Genomic DNA, 22,113 nt, shown 5'->3' with positions numbered 1-22,113 from the left:
GGCGGAAATGACGAAAAATCTGCCCATCATAATCGCGCGCTCCACCATAAAATGCGATAATTATATCAGTTATAAAGACATACATATATATAAACGTCCCGTCGCCTCGCACGGAAATTGCAGTTATATGGCTGCAAGTACGGCTCGTAACGTTTCACGCTGCGGTTGCAAATCATCGCGACCATGATTTTCGTCCATCGTGATGGTCGGTCGCGTCGCGAAAAGTCCCCGACAAGGATCGCACTCCCTCCTCCCCCTTGCAGGAAACAAGATTCAGCAATAAACTGACTTGGAGCTGGACCAACTATGTTTATTACGGTAATCTCGCTCGCTGTGCGTTGCTCTTGCGTGCGCTTTCTTAGATCAATTGTGTGTGTATGTTGCAGAGCGCTCCACGAGCAATAATAAACCCGCGCCCGGACGTTATACCGCGCTGAATAGTGGGCCAAGATCCAGATATGTTTGTGTCGCGAGGAGATTAGTAGTTTCCACGAATGCGCGCGATTTTTTCGCCCTCCCTCTGAGCGACACCCGACTGAAAGATATCTGCGTAATTTATATAACTCGCCCGTTGATTTAGGCCACCGGGAAACTCTCTCTGGCGATGTTAACTGCATCCAAATCATCTCTCACCCTGAACTACGTGCGAACAAATTCATTGTCAGTCGTATACGCGCGTAAATTTCCGCGAAAAATATTGCGCTCGTAAATAAGTACAAATAAGAGCGATAAGAAAAATTAAGAAATATGTATTGATAATAATTATATCGAAAAGATTCTTCCTTCTTCCATCATTCCGACGAAATAATTAAAATGAAATCATCGTGGAGGCGGAGATTAATAGTCCATTATAATGGTAACAGTGTTTAGCGGTACGAATGAGATAAATATAAGACGACCGTAAAGTCGATTTACAGATCACAATGAAGCTTTCAGTAACAGGTTGGTATTGCCTGCGCCTGTCTATATAGCGCGATGAGTCGTTAGATCAGGTATTTAGCCCGACGCGCGCAAACTTATCTCAACCGACCCCTCCACCTCCGAAGCTAGGCGGCGCCTTTCAGGCTTTATAAAGCCACCGATTTTTGCCCATAAATCACGCCTGATTATAGAAGTTTCGGACATTACTCCAAGTATATTTATGCTATTGAACCGCGGCGGACTCTCGTTACGATCACAAAGAACCCAACGGCCATGACTCATACGAACAAACGGCCGCGGTGATTAATCCGACGACTAAAGAGAACCCTCCGTATTGATGATGCTGCTATATTTTTTAATACAGATAATAAATATCCAACCGATCGTAACTGTTTTCGAATCTGAAAGAGCTTGATTCATATCGCTAGCGCAACCGTTGAATTATTTTATGCAATGGAGCATGATATGTTTCACAGTTGCCTCTAATAAACGGGTGTACATACTGTACACAAATGCGCTCTTCAGCCTTAATTTAGAAGTAAAATAAAATTACGAAGTAGAGTCTATGTAGCGCGAAAGAAGAGAGGAGGAGAGGACTGCATTTAAAACGAATAAAAGAAAAACCGACCGATATTTTTCTCGTTACGATCTCTTCCCTCTCGCGGATCGTTTACCTGACCAATATTTCTCTGTACATTAGCATTTCTGCAATTCTGATTTACTGTCGCGATCACGCCACGCGGGATGATACACGCGTCCCTGTAATTTTACGGCTGACGCATCGTCGAGAAATGTTACGATCCCCAAAGTTTTTGTCACCGTGTCCTTCTCGCCATCCCACGGCACGGGGGCAGCCCCTAACCCTTCGTTCTTGTTGCCGTTCAGAGAGAATTCCCTCCCTCTCTCGCGTGCACTCTCCGTCCTATCCGCTGTAATGCCCCCGTGATTGTTGTTACCAGAGAGATCCAACGGAAACCGACAATCCATTGATGCGAGACGCGTGTCGTGCTCCGGCACGAATTTTATATACATGTTTTATTTCGTCACCGGACGTGAAGGGAAAATGATGGCATTGAGTCAACACATCCTGCGCGATTGATATTAATATTTACAAAAAAGCGGAAGGGACCGCAGTCGCGTATCGCGAGTATTTGTAATTTACGTCGTGTAAAATCACGTAGTGAATGAAATGTGCCAAGAAGAATTTTTATCGCGATATTATACATATATTGCGTTTTCATAATTTTTATTATTACGGAAGATAATAGAGCGTTAGAATATTTTTCTAATCGCCATGAGCGTCACAAGAACGCCCTGCAATTGATGGTTGGGATAAAACGCTGTTCGCTCAGTATAATTCAGCAAACCTGTGGTAATCAGAAAAGTGTAAATTGCCTTTTGCGATAAGTATAGACCGACGCGTTTAGGATTTCTACGTTCTCCGTGGAATCTTATCTTCCTTTCTTCTGTCCTTTCCTTTCCTCTCTATACACCATGGAGCCCTTTATACATTTCACCCCTACTCAGTACTCATCCAGGGCTTCCTATTCCCAGAAGCTATTAGTCTAAACAATATGGCTGCCAAACGCAGCATACAATCGATAGTGGGCAAGGTATGCCAACGAGCTGCGTAATTTAATTAAGACTATAGCTGTTCAAGTCTAGATACAACGCGTATGCGTTTTTACATCAGATATTGAATGTAATACGGATGTTTGGTAACAGCGCGCATGATATAACGAGATGTAATGAGACATATTTTAACTCACAATTATATATATAAATAAATCTATTAAATATATTGTAAATAAATCCTATTTGTAAATAATTAAATTTTAATTTGTTTCGCTGCAATTGACTTTTATCGATGATTTATCGGTCCGATTTTTTTTCTTTTTTAATTTGATTTAGCTCACGATGTCACCAACGCATAATTAGCTCCCTAATCACACTTAGCGTGTGCGGTGCAGAGGGATGCGATTCACTTGAGCGATTCCTTTCCTGCGGTGCAGTTAGAGGGAACGGAAGTACCATCGGGCCCCGCGTTAGGCAGTCGAGAAATTAGCTGACAGCTCGTGGTTAGTGATTCGGCGAGATGGATTATTGGCAGTGCGAGGCGGAAGATTTTCGAGAGTCAGATCAATCGATAGGTCGTCGACGGCGAAGGCAGGAATTATCAAAGCGTTCTCGTGACGGACGATTCGTTGTGGGAATCGTTGCCTGCTGTACGTATCTCGAAAATCGAACACGAAGAGCGATCCAACGTAATTACACACTTAAGATAGCAAACATTCGATCGCGCATCCTTGAACCATTGAACTTTACCGTAAACGCACGGTTTATTACGTTTTATGGAGGCGTAGAAGGAAGCGAAATTAATCACGATTGCCACAGCTATCCCATCACATTGTGTGTAATTACGATGTCTCGTCCGTCTTCATGGACACTGAGATGTCAGGCGAGCCAGCCTTCGTCGTGTCGGACGTTACGCAGAGGCGCGTCGAGAAATTGTACGAAACGATTGAGATAAAAAAAAATAATAATAAATTAGTGAGAGAAACTGAGAGCGAGAGAAAGAGAGAGCTGGAACATTGATGATCGGTACTTACCCTTCTTTGGGATCAAGGACTTGAGCAGCAGTACGGCGTTCTCGTCGCAAGCCCAGCCATGCATCTTCCGATAGCTGTCGCGGCCCTTCTCGGTCAGCTTGTCCCAGGGCTTGGGCTTGCTTAGTAACTCGCTGACCGTGCCTTGGCTTAGTCCGAGAACATACTTGGCGAACAGCCTCTGACCGATATTATGTATCGACAGCAGCTCGCGCACCCGCCTCGCTATGTGAAGAGTATCGAGATTTTGCGAGGCGTACTTGTCCATATTGTGGCGCAACATCTCCTGGAGCCTCGCCTCCATAGGATCGCCCTTTGGAATGAGGGATTCGCCCAGCCGACCGGCCATACCGGCGGCGCCAAACTCGTCGCCGAATCGGAACGGATATGTTCGATCGTCGAAGCGAAACGGACTCTTGAGCGTGTCGAGAACGCTCAAGCCGCCGATGTTATTGTTCGCCAGATGATGGCTGTTGTTGTTATTATTGTGACATGATTCTTGATCGGCCGGGCTCTTCGGGGGCGGTGCGCTCGGCACGCCGGGGGTGAGGCCGCCGCCGTTGATAGATGCCGAAGGGGTGCTGGTCTCCACCAGCGACGTCGGTGGCTGGAAGCTCGGCGGTGATGTTAAGGCGGTTGTGGAGGATGGCGTCGGTGGTGCCGGCGTCTCGTGTCCCGATACCGGCGTTGGCGCTTTTTCGGTGATGATATCTAAATTGCCCAGGGACACCGTACCGATCGGCGTATTCGACTTTGCCGGGGTATTCGAGGTGGACGACGGATCCGCGCTCGGTGATGGAAGATGATTTAAACTACTTGGCGTTGTTGGCGGATGCAAACCCATGTGTGGCTGAGCTTGTTGCAACTGCTGTTGCTGTTGAGCTAACTGACTTAATTGAGATGGCTGTGATTGCTGTTGTTGCTGCTGCTGCTGCTGTTGTTGCTGCTGCTGCTGCTGTTGTTGTTGCTGCTGCTGCTGCTGTTGCTGCTGCTGCTGCTGCTGACTCATGATAGATCTTTCCAACGTCCGCCTCCAATTGGCAACGATTTCTTCACCGAGGAACGAGCCGAAGGTTTCGACGTTCTGGAGGGGTGGCGGGAAAAGGAGGCTCGAAGTCGTCGAAGTGGCCGAAGAGGGCGTCGGGGTGGAACGTGGAGGGAGAGAGACTGCTGTCGGAGGTGGTGGCGGTGGTTGTTGGGAGGATACATGGGACGTAGGTGGTACACCTCCGACCCCGTGGGGCGAGGCGGTCGAGGCGCGCTGCAGGGGTGACGATAATCCACCTGCAACCACCAAAAACACAAGGGAGCCCGTCAGCACGATCTCACGCGTAAATGACACTCAACCTAATTTCGAGTCGCGATGGGGATTGTCGTTTCCGTTCTGATCGCCAGTCCGTTCGCGCTGTCTCTTTCCAAAGTGCGAAATCGAGCGGTGACTTCAACTCTCTTCATCATCTTCCAGGACGACGTACGGATGACCGAGACTCTCTTTTTCGACGCTTCATCGAATCATAATCCACGTTTGAATGTGCAAACGAGGAACGACGTGGACGCCAACGAGAGGAGGACTGTGGAGACGTTGTCAATTGTCCAAAAAGAAATCGCGAATGTAAGCATACTTTCGTCTCGCGTTAAATAAAAAAGTTGATCGCGATGACACGTGCGGATTCGAGAAATCGCGCTACTGTCGCGTCGAATAAAGTATCTGTCGTTCTGCAACGCAATTGTCAGAAATACGGAATATCGCAAGATTTAGAAGAAAATATAGTCTTTATATGTAATTTCATGGAAGATATGTCGTCTTTTAAAATTATGCCGAAATCTCGAGAAAATTTTGCTGTGTTATGTAATCGCGATATAAGGGATGTTTAACGTGGAATGTCCGCGTAGAAACCATACTTACTCTATTATATATTTTACTCGGTTGAAGGAAGTAGCAAAGGGATCGGAAAGATAGGACCGCGAGCGACGACAACGTAGAAGGGTGGCTCGGTCGGTTTGATTCAGAAAGGGTGACACGTTGCAGTATCTCTCTGGCTCTCTGCGTGTATGGAGTGTCTCTTTCTCATTCTCTCTCATCGCGCGCTCTCTCTGTCAGCTTGGATCGATTCATAATAAACTCTGTCCCAGAAACAATGGCTCGGCCCGGGCAAATATTGCGAATATCGTCCACAAATTTGCGTGCACGAAGTTTGCGTTTCGCAGTGTATGGAGGAACGGTGGTACGGAGGAAGGGATGGTTTAGAGGACTCTTTGCGCGGGCAGGAGAAATGGATGTTTGGAACATTCGGTAAGAGATAGAATGGGCCTACGGGGGTAGCGAGATGGAGGGCTAACGTGTGTGTTCGGTTGCGTTAGTACCTTCTACGAATGTACGTTAATATACGTATTAGCGAGAGAGTGGCTCGAAAAAGTGCAGCCTAAGCAGCCAAGATTCGGAGAGATGAAGTATGTATATGAGAGTAGATACACAGAGAGACAGAGAGACAGAAAGAGATAGGAATGATAGAGATAAACGGAAAGAAGAATCGAGAGAGAGAAAGAGAGAAATAAAAGAGAAGGCATAGAAAGAGAAAGAGAAAGAGAAAGAAAGAGAGAGAGAGAGAGAGAGAGAGAGAGAGAGAGAGAGAGAGAGAGAGAGAGAGAGAGAGAGAGAGAGAGAGAGAGAGAGAGAGAGAGAGAGAGAGACAGGAGAGAAAGAAAGAGAGAGAGAGAGAGCGATATAGAAAGAGAGAGTCAGAGAAAAGTGCGAACACAATGGCAAGCAGGGTTATTTTTGTTGTTTTCTCTTTCGATAAGCTCCTTCAGTCATCCCTCGTTTATTCTATAGAAGCGTTCTTGCGTCCGCGTTGCGTGACTCGTGTCCTTTTCATTGTTACTCGATGATAAAGCTCGTCGACGGAGCCTCGAAGAGAGAGTCGGGGACCGAAGATCAGAGCGGTAGCGCAAGAATCAGAAACGAGATCGCCGAGGTGTGACCGGCCTACCAGCACCCCGTTATTTTCCTTTTTTTCTTTCTTCATCAAACTTATATTTTTTTCAATTCGAAACAACCCTAGCACGAAGATACGTTCTTCCCGCGTAAATATTACTACGAATTTTTTCATTTATTTATTGTATGTATTTTTAATTAATTATAATCTATTTGAAGATATTTTTGAATATTCATTGTTTTCAAAATGTAATTATATTTACTATTTATATTATTATATTTTTGTAATTATATTATTATACTTGAGAATCAACCAATTAAGTTTTGTAAAACTTCGCACTTTACGCATTTCTTTGAATTCTCTCAGTTTTCAAATTCTCTCGTAAAATCAAATGCCTCGCGTATTTTCAATATGTAATGATCCTGATTGAAATATATCGTTGGTCCACTTACCGAGTGCGTCGGGTGTGTTGGAGGGCTTCAGGTTCTCGGCTTGCTGAAGCGCCTTGAAGCGCTCCATAAGAAGATGCTCCAAACTCTTTCCAGGTTCGCCGGTTGGTATTTGCGAGAGGTCGACTGACCTCAGCACACTTATTTCGCGCTTCAGGTCATCATAATCCCTCTGCCGTTCCAATTTGCTCTCCAGTCTGCTGATGTGCTGCCTACGCACTTCGAGTTCCTCTTCGAGCCGCGCCGTTGCTTGCGCACTTGTCTCCTGAAGGCGTTGCAGACTCTGCTGTAGCCTGGACACCTCCTCAACCAACTGGTTAATCTGGAAAAAGCAACATCATCTTCGTAAAGAGTCTCATAAAATCGAGCAAATTGCGAATCAATAAAGCACGTACAAGTCGGCTATGAAATCTTAATATTCCTTAACGCGACGTCTCGCGCCAGTTTTGTTTATTGAACGATATCGGCGATAAAATTTCCCGCATTAAGGAAGACATCGCGCGATATAAATCACGGGGAATTGCTACTTCCTGAAATATTCGCCGAGTACTTTCGCATCGTTCATCAGGAAATCGACTCGAAGCGATTAAATGGAGATGGAACGTAACTACATTATCATCGACGCAAATATAGAATCACATTTACGAGTTTCTCCCTCCTTCGCGATTCACTTCGAGCATCGTTTATCTGAAACCGAACCTAGTAAGGAGCTTACCAGAAGCTCTTTATTAATTTTATCGGGAATATATACGCGGAAATCAATAGCGAGCGCTTAAGAGAGGATAACTTTAAATCTTGGCGAGTCTCTGAATGTAATTACCGTGGATTAAATTACGTATAAAGTTTCAATCCGATCGATCGAATCGTTGAATTGTCATCCAATTATAGGTAATAATTTATGACATGTGTCATCGACCATCTCATCGTTTCGACACTTGATTCTCGAAGTTTAATGTAGATAATGAATATGAATATGATTGCGCGGCTGTCTTGTTCTTAATAGAATATATATAAAATTTTGCGAAAAAATTGCTTCAGAAAGATCCGAAGATTATTTTACGATTAAAATTATCCAGTAGTGGCTTCGTGGAAGATAATAATTCGGAGATCAATTTATAAGATAATTTCTAGCGCTGTAAGAATTAAAAATACCACAAAAACGTCAATTATACTAGGTGGAAAAAAAAATTTAAGTATAATTCATGGGATAAAAAATTGATGACATTTATACTCGCGGTATCGCTCGCAGCGACGAGTACGCGAAGTACATTTGTCCCTCATTAATGCATCATCGATCCGCGCGTAATAATTACAGTGCGCGACCGCGATGTCTTGTTTTTCCATCTCTATAACGAGGACGAATCTGGGATGTGTTGAAAGAATCGAGAGTAGCGGAACCGGTGGCAAAAAAAAAAAAATTATCGCGGCGAATAGAGCGGTACGGCAATCGTGTCGCATTGCCACTGTGCCGCAATCAATTGCAATGAATCGTGGGCACTCGAAACCTATCCACGTGTTCCGCGAGGGTTCACGTGGATGCGTGCGCGCGGGAATATACGGTGTATGGTGGGAAGGGTAGACGGTAGAGAGGAAGAGAGAGAAGGCCGATCAAAGGAGAGGTTGAGGGACGGGACGATTTTAAAACCGAATGCATTCGCACCGTGGCAGCGCGTGCAACGAGCTACGTGATACGAGATCGTATCAATTGTTTTTTCTCGCCGAGGCGCATCGCTTCGTCTCTCTTCCCGTGCTCCGGGAGTTAATCGAGAAGCAACGACTTCAATTTTGCAAAATTCGCACCTTCGACAACATCGCATACACACACATACACGTTGATACGCATCTTGTGATTTTCTTCTGGATCAATTTAATTTTGCGAAGAAAAATTATTATTTTTTTTTTCGATATTATTGTTCGGTCGTCTGTATTCAACGACAATGCCGGATATAACTGTACGTATCGATTGAGTCTTTACAATTTAATGAAATTAACTACATTCTTCTGGCGCCTTGTAACCCCATGACTCATCGTGGTAGTGTAAAATCGAAGAGCCTTGAAAACTTACACGTTTTTACTCGTTAGTTTATTTATCAGGGGCGGCTACCTGTCGATTGTCCTCCGTTTCACCCATAATCGATACGCGCTTACATCCAGAAGCTTCATTTCCACTTGTATAGGTATGAGCATGTGTATAGCGAACGAACATGAGTGCGTATTGCGACGATGTGACATATACAGGAGTACACAGGTAAGAATCGACTCGGGTGTAGATAAGTACGCATTGACGTTCGATATACTGTCAGGTGGAGAAGGGGTGGTTGCTGCCGGCGAGGGTGGCTTATGTAGGGATAAGTTTCCGAAGTTGCCGCGATCGCTCGCAATAATGTCCGCCATTAGCGGCGATGGGGTAGGTTATCGCCACGAGGGAAACCTGAAACGAAGGACAGGTGGAATTAACACCACGTCGATCGACGAACTTACGATAAATACGGCGGCGACCTGACGTTGTTTTTTTTGTTTTTTTTTTTGTACACGTAACGGACACTCACCCCTCGATGGCATTCGGTGTTGTGGGAGGGCGTTTTATCGACTCCTCTTTTTTTTGTTTCTTTCGTGACTATTGTTTAACGACGCGAATAAAACGGTGAATCAATGTTCGCGGTGCAAAATGTGACTGTATGTTTCTTCAATTAGTGATTGACGTTTTAAAGAGTACGGGATCTACTTTAAACTTTCTTCTGACTGTTTCGTATGTGAAGGAAACGCTTGTGTGACATAATGCATCAAACATATATATGCACAACGCAAATATGTATAGTTAGTTAATCACATACGACATCAATGTATTTTACGTATACTGTAATTATATATAAATTCGCAATATTTTAACAACGTTTGTAATAGATTTTTATGTACATCAAATAATTATATAAATCATATTCTTGTTCCAGTTTATATAAATTTAAAAATAAAGTGATCACTCAACAAATCTCTTAATTTGCCGGATAAATATATAAATGATCTTATAATAATTTTAATGCATCTCGCAAGTAATTTTGTTCCTACCAGAAACAGAGAGAAAAAGAATGATTTCGCATGCGATTAAGTTTTACGACTTCACATTAACTTTTCTTTAAAATGACAATTAAAAATCAATCATTTAATTAATTATAAAAATAATAAACAATAATATTTTAATATAATATAATTTTTATGCTGCATATAAAATTAAAAATATATAATTTATATATTCATATCAATACAGATTCAGTTAATAAAAATATGAATAAAAATGTAAAAAAAAAGAAACAATTTAACAGTATTAAATTATTCTTTTTATTTCCGCGGTATATCGCGAGAAAATCGAAGGAAATAAAGATCACGATAAAAGGACAAAAACGAAGGATTATTGCCAGGGACGACGGCAGGATATTGTACGTGAATGTTGGTAGATTTTCTACTTTGGAACAAAATGTCATTGGATAGAAGGAGAACCGCTCGTTAGTGAGATTCTCGGCTGCTGAGGGGCCACACAAAGTCGGTGTGCGCGCATAGGAGATGTACGTGTGGGGTAGTGACCAACGAGCAATCCTCAGCATGAAGGCGTCCAATCCGGGAGGCGAGGTGGGGGGTGGGTTAGAGGGTGAGTTAAAGCAAAAACAATCGGGGCTTGATCGATGGTCGCGAGGTACGACGACGAGGATGTGAAGGCGAGTCGGAAGACATGATCGGTCGTATGCAAATTAAAGCGGAGGACGGTGAGCTCCGAGGGCTGGACTCGGTGGGAAGAAACGTAGGGTGCGAAGTCGAAGGGTACGGAGGGTGCGCGCAAGGGTTGCCTGCGCGCGGTGGTGTCAAGCAAACTTGAAGTAGCCGCACGCGCGTCCGCATTGTTTCTTGACCGTCGCCATCACCCTCCGCTGCTTCCTCCTGCCACCCCCTTTCCACGATCCCGCGCTTCTCTTCCCTTCGCAACCCCCTTAATCCTCCGCGATTTTTGCTATTTGCATTATATAGGCGTCGGCAGGCCTTTGTTTGTTGAGCTATTGATCACATTTTCTCCCGCGGTATAATCAATCTTCACGCACACACGTCTCCCGCCGGCCTTTCGCATCCTTAGCCGTGTATACGCACGCGTGTGCGCGTGCGAATGTATGCACGAACCCGGTGACTCGAGTAACGCGCGGCTCTCCGATATCCATACACCGTGGCACATTAGAACCCCTTTTCGTTATACGTACGTAAATTCGGTACAGGGACAAGATGGCCGTTTGCTTCGTATTAATTTCGTAGCCTGTCCACCAATGATGCGTCGGTACGAGATCGTCATGGCCGTCGAAACTCACGTTCTCGCTTTTCGTGGTTTCACGGCTCTCCCTTTCTCAACCCTTTCCTCCCCCCCCCCCCCCGTCGTATTATCGTTTCCACGTGGACGACGAGAACGCAAATATAAATTGTCGTTTACGTTTTGGAATACTCTGAATATCCCTTTGATCTATATCCATTACCTTGATGTATCATTGACGGGGACAAACTTTCGAAATTAGATTTTAACGATTCATTTATTTATTCTCGGTACTAAATTAGGATGGATTTGTCGGTGATCATTTTAAATATTGAACAAGGTAGTACTTTGATTTAAAAATAGTCTGGAGTAAACAGAAAAAAATGATCATTTTCAACTTAAAATTAATAGTTGAAATTCTAACATGTACGAATCTTTATTGTTATTATGCTTAATTTAACTCTTGATTTGTCTATTATAAATTTCTTTCATAATATAAAAAAAAAAGTAATTATTATAATAAAGTTTTATATAGTGCAGTAGCAAATAAATATTTAAGTTTAGAAATATTTACAAAAGAGTTTTGTTGCATCTTACTAAGGACTAACAACCTTTAAATACGATAAAATTTAATGAATCTTTTATAAAAGCTTTGTTATACTATTCGATCTATCGCATCGCGAGATCACGCCGAATTTTTGAGAACAAGATCTCATCGTGAGAGCCGAGGCCGATATCGCGATAGAAAGATTCCATTTTTACATCTCGGGAGGAAAGATCGCCGATATCAACCCCTTTAGAGGCAAAGCACCCCTTTGGGCCGTAGAGGAGCTCTCTCCCATGGAGGTTCGCTCCTCTTCTCGCCACAGGAGAATGCCAATTAAAAGCCGAGGTCGGAAAGAAAGCCCAATCGATAGGAGGCGGCTTGCCTTCTTCTTTCTCGCTCTATTCCGCCGATTTTCATTCTCCTGCTCATTCTCCTTCCCTTTCACTCTGCCGACGCGGGTAGCTGAAGCAACCGAAGCGAAGGGTTGCCCAAACTGGGAAGTGGGAATTATGGGCAGGATTAATATGCAAGGACTGGATACGTGCGGTGGCAGGAGGTGGAGGAGACGGAGGAGTAGGAAAAGGATGGGTTAGGGGCTGCAGAAGGGTGGCGAAGCAACAAAAGGGGTCGAAGGGGAAGTATGGATGGAGAGAAAGGGGCTTTCCGTTTTCTGTCTCCGTTAGCCCGACGTCGAGATAGCTTGCTCGGTCATTCGTCCTCTCTTCGTCTTCGCCCGCGTTTCTCTCGTTCTATCAGCTCGCATCTCATCCCCACCACACTCTCCTTACAGGATACACGGCTAACGGACACCCCTATCGATTTTACAACTCGATATATGTGAATACCCACTTGTCTAATGACTGATCGGGCTTCGAGCTCAACCCTTTCCCTCCCTCGAGCGTCCTCCCTCGAACCCCTTCGCGTTTCTGGCCGAGCTTCTCCGCCAGCCATCCTCCGTTGGTACGATACCACCCCACGGGAGATGGAGAATGAGAAAGGGGAAGAAGAGAGAGAGAGAGAGAGAAAGAGAAAGGCAGAAACGGTAGAAGGAAGAGGACGCGGGAGAGAGTTGAGGCCGAATGTATCTCGCCTCATTACACCGACTACGTGCCTTTGGCCAACATCTCGCATTGCATCGACGCGCATACCCTCGCAAAAATCCGACAGAAAGAGCGCTTACCTACCCCATGCCTATCGCGACGTGATATCTGACTTTTTTACCGTAGATGGAAAAAAATAACGGAATATGGTCAACGGCGATCTTCTCGGGGGATTCATTATAGTTTGCACGAAGACATCTTAATAGAAATGCGAACGTGCGAAATATCAAATAGGAGAGAAATGCAAAAATGTCCAATTATATTTATGCTTTATCTTAGATTACATAAAAGAATATAGCAATTAATCAACTGATTAAAATAATATTCAAAGTTTTTAGAGTCTCATAGCTATAGCTTACGTTAAACATTTTTCATCAAGTTTTCTGAGAGCGCAATTACTCTTCATTGCGTCAACAATGACATTTGAAATCGCGCGCAAGAATGGCATGAATGAAGAATTTCTCGAAGGAGTTCGCCCGAATAGAAAGCGACCGAAGGCGAATGTTTACAAAAGCTACGCGCACGACGGCGTTGGATGAGGGGGATGAGAAAGCGGCTGCTGGAGTAAGCGAAGGGAGGCGGATAAGAGGGGTGTCGCCAGTCGTAACGTACCACAGTTCGTACGAAGGGTAGAAGGCAAAATGTATGATATTTTATTTTAGCGTTCTTCTGGGCGCCGCTAGATAAGCCTCCGAGGATTTATGCTTATTACAAGCAAGCACCGGCGAGGGCACTCTTTGCCGAAACCGGTCCTATACATACGGTGGTGCGCGATCCTCCGGTTACCATCCCCGTCGTTGTTCCCACACCTCTCACCCTCGCATCTCCGATACACGCGGTTATGCGTAATATACATCAGATTATGAAAGTTAGTAATACCAGGTAGACTCGACCATGCGATATTGCCTTTATAATTGAACGACATCTCCTCATGCTCGGTTTAGTCACTCTGAACTATAGTATTGTTTTAAAAAACTTGTATTATTAGAAATGTATGTAAACAATCCCGCGCAACTGCATAAAGTTTTCTTCTTTTTTTCTCTCTTTTTTTTTCTTTAAACAAACAATAATGTATAAAATCCGTTTATATTTCTTCACAATAGTTGAAAGGATATTGAAAATTATTACCGTCCATTAATTACTTATAAAGCTTCACTAATCGTATATAAATGTTCGTTGAAACGAGTAAAAATTAATAAAATAAATCGTGTCATTATTACAGAAGAGGTATCGATATCCATTAATGCGCCGTGATGTGTGCCAATGTATAGTATAAAAGGCTAATGAGAATTAAATATATAGATCTAACACGCTCGCATGGATCTCTCAGCCGCATGGAGGGAACGATTAAATCGTTACGGGCATAAATTATTTCCACAGCTGACCTAATAATTCCTCGATGTTTACAAAGGATTTAGCCATCTTCGGCACCTGCGCTACTACGATCCGCAATCGACCGGACGGCGGCCACGAAGAATTAATATTAACCGCGTTCGTCATTTCTCTCTGCCTCTTTCCTCCTCATCTCTTCTTCGCCCTGTTCCTCTTCCTCTTCTCCCTCCCACCCCGACTCTTTCTCTGATTTGCATTACGAGGACTACGCGTTTATGAATACGTTCGCCCACCCACACTCGACTCGCGATGGCTCGGCAGAAGCCATATATTAGTCGGGGCATTCGCCGGAGAGAAATATTGAAACGAGCATGGACTGCCGAGCTAGAGATGGCAAGAAAAGGGACACTCTGGAGAGAAAGACGTCCGAGTCTGTAACGTCCAGCAAAATTTACAATAATCGCACTCTCTTTTTTTTTACCCGTTTGCTCGCCGAAAGAAACGATTATAAAATATATCATTTGTGTAGATCTCATTTTCTTAAAACGTCTCTTCTCGCATAATCTTGTAAGAAACTTATTCCAAATAATGTCTTATATAATAAAAGGTCAATTTAGATATTTTTAGATGTTAATTTCTTTCTCATATATATAATAAAGAGAAGACTTAAATTATTATTATACCGATATTACGTGTAAAGTTAAACGAAAACTTTGGTATGGCTGACATATTCCGTCTGAAATCACTGCGCTCCATCGACGGGTATCGAAAGTGTCAACGTCGCCGGCTTACTCACCGTCTGGGCGCGAACGGAGGAAACTCGCCAGAGGGGTCGCATATACAATCCACCACCTCCCTTTCGCTCAGGAGAGACAGAGAGATAGATCATAAACGCGCGCGCGGCGAGTGTTGCGAGGGTCGCGAATCGGACATTTATTTCATAATCAGCAGCTTTCGAATCGCCGTCATTGTACGCGGCAGCGCTTATTGACAGAAATGCTCGATAGGAAATGCTCAGCCGCTGGTCCCTGACATTTATGCGGTGGCTCTTCCTCTTCGGTGGGTGAGGGGTGAGTGGGTGATCTCGCTCGCGTGTGTATGTGTATCTGCGAAGGTGCGAGCGCTTAACACCACACGATAGGTCGAATCGCGGAGGGTGAGCAACGATGAACAACCGCCGATCGGGCTGAAGCACACATTATTATCCATCCGGCAGTGACATATATCGTTCGAACGCAACTGTGTATGGGAGTATGCGGATACACGCACACACGCACGTGTCTCTATCCCTGGCATTGTCGCGCTGGCTAATGAGAAAGTTGCGAGTTTCGCCATTCCGGGACGAGGCAGAACACGCTGTCGGGAAATACCGAAACCCCGATCGAAGGAGCGACTCGAGTGGTTTCGCGAAAAGATAGGATCAGGGTGATTATCCGTTCGACGATTTTGCGGAACTACTCGATGAGAGTGTTTGTGGAATGTTTCATATACGGATTATAATTCACGTGTTGCGGTTCTAGATTGAAATGAAAATTTTACCACGTCGTTTATCGGTTTCGAATTCGCGATATTAATTATGAAAAAAGCAATGCGATTAGTAGACTGGAAAATGGATTTTGCACGTGTGACACTAACGAGAGACCGCGATTGGAAATAATGACTTATTCGGTCGTGTCAGAACTTGACACGAAGGTGTTCAATCAGCACGGATAGAGAGAAAGAGAAAGAGAGAGAGAGAGAGACGACAGAAGAACGCTCCTTCGCGCGGTCTAATTGGTGGAAGTGAAGGGAGAAACTTGAATGTAAAAACACCACGCGATATCGAACGTACGTGTCCGCCGGTGTATGGTTCCACGTATGATACGTGTCGTTACTCAACCCTTTCGGTCTTCTCCAACAGAAACCCCCTTTTCCTCCCGATATATTGCGGGAGTCATCCCAGCTCTCTCCCCCGGTTTACCCCATCGCCGGGCCTGGCAATGCAAATCTCTTTTTCTCCGCGCGCCTCGGTTTTATATGGTACCGTCTCTCCTCTCTCGCTCTGAACTTTTCCTCCCTTACGCGGTCGACCACTCTTTCCGCCTATCGTTTCTTCTCCTCCCTTCTCCCCCGCACCCCTGTCGTTCCTTCGCCACTGCCATCCTTTCGTACATGGTCGGTCTCTCCTTCTCATCCTCTCTCTTTCTCCGTTACCTTTTCTCCCTCATGCTCGCCCACCCTCTTCGTCTTCCTCATTTCCACCGCGCACCACCCTCCGATTCACCCCTTTCCACTCGGCAATACTGCCGACACCGCCACCGTCGCGGCCAATACAATCGCCGCCACGTTACCCTTCCTTCACGGCGTCGGTCGCCGCGTACCGGCTCTCTTTTTGTCATTGTGGCTTATTCGATATATTGTCTACGGCGGTTCGCGCGGAGGCGCGGCTGTCCCGGGGGTGCCGGCAGATATTAGAGACAAATGACGGCGGAAGAAAAAAATCGCATACGTGGGAACCGATCCTTGCGCTACGCGCCGGCATCTAGGTGTTTTTAACGTTTCGTTACCGGGGGTGGACATTTAAATTCTGGATAACACGCGACGTATGATTACGACCAGATTCGGATAATATAAGATACTTGCTGTACCGTGAAATATGTAGAAACGCGATATTAATCATTTATTGCATAATAATATTAATGATCGTCTGAGAGTGCTTTTTTTTCTTTTCCAGAGCAAGTTTTAGAGATCGTTCGAGATTTTCCGAAACTCTTCGAAGGTAGACAATATTAAATCAGCAGCGCGCATTTATTGCGGTCAATATTATCGCCTCTTGCTTATTATAAGCATTCGCGAAAATAGGAATCGTTCAGAATTCATTGTATAATTGACATATTTGTATTTCGCGACGGTCCATGATTCAATATGCAAATCGGCAAGTTATAAGAACTTTAACCAATACATTTTTATTATGTATTAATGGAATATCTTTGTCTCGCTACGAGAATTTCTTTTTATGGATTCGTCGCGAGAACCTATCAATCTTTTTCTATTATAAACCATTTTTCCACTTCTCATGCCTCTAACTAAGGTCCAACCGCACCGGAGGGATCGATCTGGTCATTAAATAAGCCGTTTCGTAAGATAGCCGCGTATGTCGCGGATATCGACAAAACTTTAGACCGGCCGTATCAATCATCGTGACAATATTATTGCCGCCGGCGTCACCCTTCCTTCGCGACACCGCGCACTGACTCTTTTTATTATTGTGGCTTATTCCATGCATTGTCCGTGGCGGTTCGTACGAAGGCGCGGCTGTCCCAGGGGCGCCGAGAGATATTGGAGACAAATGACACTGCAACAAATGCGTGGGCGAGAGACGACCCTACCGACACGAAACTCTCCCCGGTATGGAGTTATGGCCTTTGACTAATGTATCTGTTTTAAGAAATCGGACGCGCCTAATTGTATACGTTGTTCAAGCCACATGCAGCATGGTTGGCATGCAGCATTAATGGGTATGTCATATTACTTACATTGACCTTGTTTAGATAAAAAAACGTTTGTATATTTATAGAAAATTCCTTTAAATTTATAAATATTGTTTTTCAAATAAAACAAAATCTCTAATATATTTATCTATTTAATTAATTATATACATATATAAAATATTATATTTGAATAAAAAGAATATGAAATAAAATAAAAATTAAATATTTTAAATATAAAAATCGCCATTTTCAATGTTTCAATATAACGTTATTGTATCCCTGCGAGGGTCGCCTAATGCAATCGCGTTGACAATTAGACGCTTCCGTACACTAATCCAACCCGAACAGAAAGAGCGTGAAACGGCGGTGGAGATGATGGGAAAGGCAAAGAGCGAGAGAGGTTCTGCGCTGAGGGTAGCGATGGGTGCTAAGAGGCGCCTCGCACGCCAAATGTTGAATTTTATCACTGATGCGCGATCTCCCCCAAGACTCCGTGGCGGCCGGCTCCGAAGAAGAGACGCGAAGGGGTGTTGTTGCGGATAGGTTCGCTTCGACCGAGTCCGGAGATGGAGGCCGTTCTCGAGTCGCGAGGAAAGGGGGCGCAACGCGAGCGGCACAGGCTAATGAACTTCTCATTGATTGGTTAAAATTTCGTTAATACTCTGACGTGTGCTTCCATGCCTCGCGCCGGTTCCTCCGCACCAACACAGACACCCGGCCGCGCAGACCGACCGCCCCGACATAGCCTGGCAGCAGTTCTCTGTAACCCATTCCTCCTCCTGGTGGAAATTCACCTCTTCCTACCGGCACTTCCACCCGCGCCTCCGCGGCTCCAACCGACCACCCTCGTCTCACTCTCAGAAGGGTGAATTTCGAAGGGTAGCTCCACGTTAGTTAGGCCTCTCCGCGGCGGTATAGCAGCAGGAATACAGCGCCCACCACTACCACCATCACCATCATCTTTTATGACTGGTGGAAACTAACGAAATTTCCCTATCGGCGATCAATCCTCCTCCCGCTCGTGCGAGAACCCTTTTCATTGATCTGCCGGTCGCCTCCGCTGAGGTAGCGCAACCCCTTATCGTAACACCCTTCTGACCGAGCAACAGAGTCCCCTCTGAGCTCACTACCGCCAAAACTTCTCTCCGTCACTCCCGGTCTCGTGTTGTCGGCTCTTTTTCTGTTTCATCGTGTGTCCCACCCCTCGCTCTTGCACCCGTATATCCATCTCCGTATTCACTCGAAATATTATAGTCCGAATGTGTCCCCCCTACGCTCGATGAAGGATGGAGGAAGACGCAGAGAGGAAAGGGATGACAGCGAAAGAGAGATAGAGAGAGAGAGAGAGAGAGAGAGAGAGAGAGAGAGAGAGAGAGAGAGAGAGAGAGGAGAAAAAGAGCCGGCTTCGACGGCAATGACGAATCTCTAATTTTAATATCGCTCCAGTTTGCTTTGAAGTGCCCTCGTTAAGCTGGACACACACAAGGAGGATCGACCGTACTGTCGGCCGCCCACGCGCGCGGATTTTTTATCCCGGCGGGACGTCAAACCCGGTTCGGTCGCACGTGTTGCGGACGCGGCTTAACCTCGAGAATCACATGTCAGGGAAGGTCCGCTTATAGCCATTACAGTCTAGCTCGCGTAGAATTTCCCCTGATCAAATAGCAAAGTTTCAACTGTGTGTTTATTTAACCGTAAATAGAGTAATAAATTTTTAACCAATTAAAATCGACTAATTAATTATGTTAAACTAATACATATCTTAATCACTGTTATTATTATTATAATTATTATGAAAGATAAAAGTATATTAATTGTTCAAGATATCTAAAATTTTACACACGATTAACGTCTGCGATACAATTCATAAATAAATGTCAGACCGATATTAAATCGCTTGTTATTATAAAATCGGTTCTTATATCTATATTAAAAAAAGAACATAGAAACTAATCAGATAAATCAATTATAATCATAATATAGAAATTAATACTTTATAATTAACAATATGTATAATTTTTCTTTGTCTTGTTACCTTTCCCCAATAAATCCGTCTACTGCTTCAACGCGATATCCTCTTTATCCATATCGCGGGAGTTTGCAGCTTTAAAACGGAAAGTTCTTTCAGGCCGATGTTACTATTCGCGGTTCGGAGAGTGCCGATAATCGCTAAATTAACTTTGAATACCTGACGCCGCGTAACCTTTCATCCGCTTGCGTAGACACGTTTTAACAACAAACTGATACCGCGAGGAGCGATATTCAATGCTCTTTCAGTAACGAGGATCATGTATCAGCAAATCGCCGCTTCGAGTCTTTTCCCTCAGTTTCCCATAATTGCATATCGTACATTTCGAAATGTAGACAGGTGCGCGACTACCACTTTGTATGTAAGTGGATTTTCCATGCTATCGTTCATTTTGCCTGTGTTGATTCTACCATATAAATTAGCATTTGAATGATCGGCGATGGCTAATGTTATCATTATCATTTTATGTTAGATTTTGTTTCTTTACAAAAAGTATATGTATATAGTATGCAAATATATCATTGATATAAATTGACTTTGAAAATATTTTATAAGTGACGACTAAATTTATACATTGAATAGCGTATTTTCCACGTCCTATTTCCGGAGCTCGTTTTAGGTCAAGGTTAACGCTGAGAATTTCACAGTCTTAAAACTCATTAAGTTCTTAAAACCTCGGAAGAATCTACAGTGGGCCGTGGCGTTCTCTCTGATAAGCGTGCAGCCGAGTTCCGAGGGAAACCGTGATACTGCAGTGTAAGAGGGGAACGAAGAATAACAAGGAGAGAAGAAGGTGAAAGGTGTAGAGACGCGCGTAATCCCTAACCACGGACAACGCTGAGAGCTGCAGAGAAACCGAAGGAAAGAGACGGAGAGAGAGAGAGAGAGAGTGCTTTTGGAGGGAGGAAAAGGAATGAAAGATGAAGAGAGAACGTGGAACGATAGGATGAGACTGCAGCGTGAGAAGGAAGGCGGCGAAGGGTCGAAAGAAGTTTCTGACCTGCTTACAGTATATATACGAGAGTCCGGGAGTTCCCGCTACTTCACAAGAGTTTCCGAAGTGGCAAAGCAGACACCACCTACCCTTTCTCTCTCACCCAGTCCTCCCCATTTTGCCCCCCTTGTTTAACCTCCCTTCAAGCGCCGTTGCATCTCTACGCTCTATACATTCACACTGCTTCTATTACAGCTACTGCTGTGTTGGGGTGTTGCACGTTGTTTACCCCTTTGCGCGAGGCTTTACTTTCGTTTGACGATGAAAGTGAACGGAGCCACGTCTCGTGGAGACTGCCGCGGCGTTTAACTGGGACGCCGAACCGCAACTTCAATGCGTATGCGTGCATATATATGTGTACGCGAGTTTATATCTTTGAAGACGGCGAATGTCGAAATCCGTGACGTATATCATTACGTTTTGCAAATATTGAGATATTTTTGAAGAAAACAGCAAGACGATAAGAGGCATTAAAAAATCTAAAGCATTATGAAAACGCAGATATTACATCCGCGATTAAATCACGCTCGCTTGAAAGAACTTTGAATCGTTTATATCCTACCAGGATGCACCAGGCTTTATATCTCCATTATTGTATATCAACCTAATCTTTAGACTCGTAACGCCTCGAAATAGATTACGCTGTATTATGTCTATAGCCTTACCCTCGCTTTGTGTATTCATTGTCTATAAACGCCGTATCGATTTGTTGGTGTCTTAAAACTCTGCCGCTCTTCGAACAAAGGAAAAAAAAATTTAAAGCCGTTTGACAACACAAAAGACTCGCGGACAAGGTGTATTCGCGCGTGCGCCCGGCATCGTCGATCACTGCCTCGATCTCAGATTATTATCGCAATTAATTTCTACCAGGCTCGCGCATCGAGGAAGGTAATGCGCGACTCGAACTGGAGCGTATTGGCCATGTTGAGCGATGATTAATTAGAGGCGGCAGACGCGGGACATGCGACTTTTAGCCGGTTTTGCATCGATCAACCGACCAGCTTCTATCGATGAGTTATCGTCTTCGCCTTCCCCCGTTTCTTACTTAATACCTTCACGATTTTCCATTATGTACTCAAGACTCCCGTTTTCGTTAACGTTTAGTTTACGTACGCTTTTGCGTGAAATGAAATGACATTACGTGTGCGTTCTAAAGTTTCAGAAATAAAATTTTAAAATTATATATTTTTTTTCACTCAAATGCATCATTGTAAGTTTCCTCTACATAAATATATCTATTGCAATACGAGATATGAGAATGTTATTATTACAAGGATATTATGTAGGCAGATGAAGGTATTCTGTTCTCGTCACAATCGAGGCTACCTCCGATCCAAAGACCTAAGAAGCCAATCGAGGGCGATTAAATCGGCCGTAGCGCGAAAGCCCTCCACCATCGGAACCGATCGCGGTGGCGACGTTCCTGATCACTCAGTGAATGAGA

General features: G+C 44.3%; 1 protein-coding gene across 7 annotated transcripts in view; it reads right to left on the bottom strand.

The window, feature by feature from the left end:
* The window catches only part of Cut (homeobox protein, cut), a 142,813-nt gene that overhangs the window by 13,169 nt on the left and 107,531 nt on the right, over nucleotides 1-22,113 (bottom strand). For all 7 annotated transcript variants that reach the window (XM_083048861.1, XM_083048865.1, XM_083048867.1 and 4 more), the window contains exons 4-5: nucleotides 6,916-7,234; nucleotides 3,531-4,811 (exon numbers count right to left, since the gene is read on the bottom strand). In XM_083048861.1, coding sequence (XP_082904987.1) covers nucleotides 3,531-4,811; nucleotides 6,916-7,234 — 1,600 coding nt within the window. The remainder of the gene's footprint in view (nucleotides 1-3,530; nucleotides 4,812-6,915; nucleotides 7,235-22,113) is intronic.

The sequence above is a fragment of the Prenolepis imparis genome, unplaced genomic scaffold (assembly GCF_030444845.1).
Source record: "Prenolepis imparis isolate NDT839.2.m4 unplaced genomic scaffold, iyPreImpa1.0 SCAF_10, whole genome shotgun sequence".
Classification (NCBI taxonomy): domain Eukaryota; kingdom Metazoa; phylum Arthropoda; class Insecta; order Hymenoptera; family Formicidae; genus Prenolepis; species Prenolepis imparis.
The sequence above is the reverse complement of the archived record's forward strand: the minus strand, read 5'-3'. Positions and strand labels throughout refer to the sequence as shown.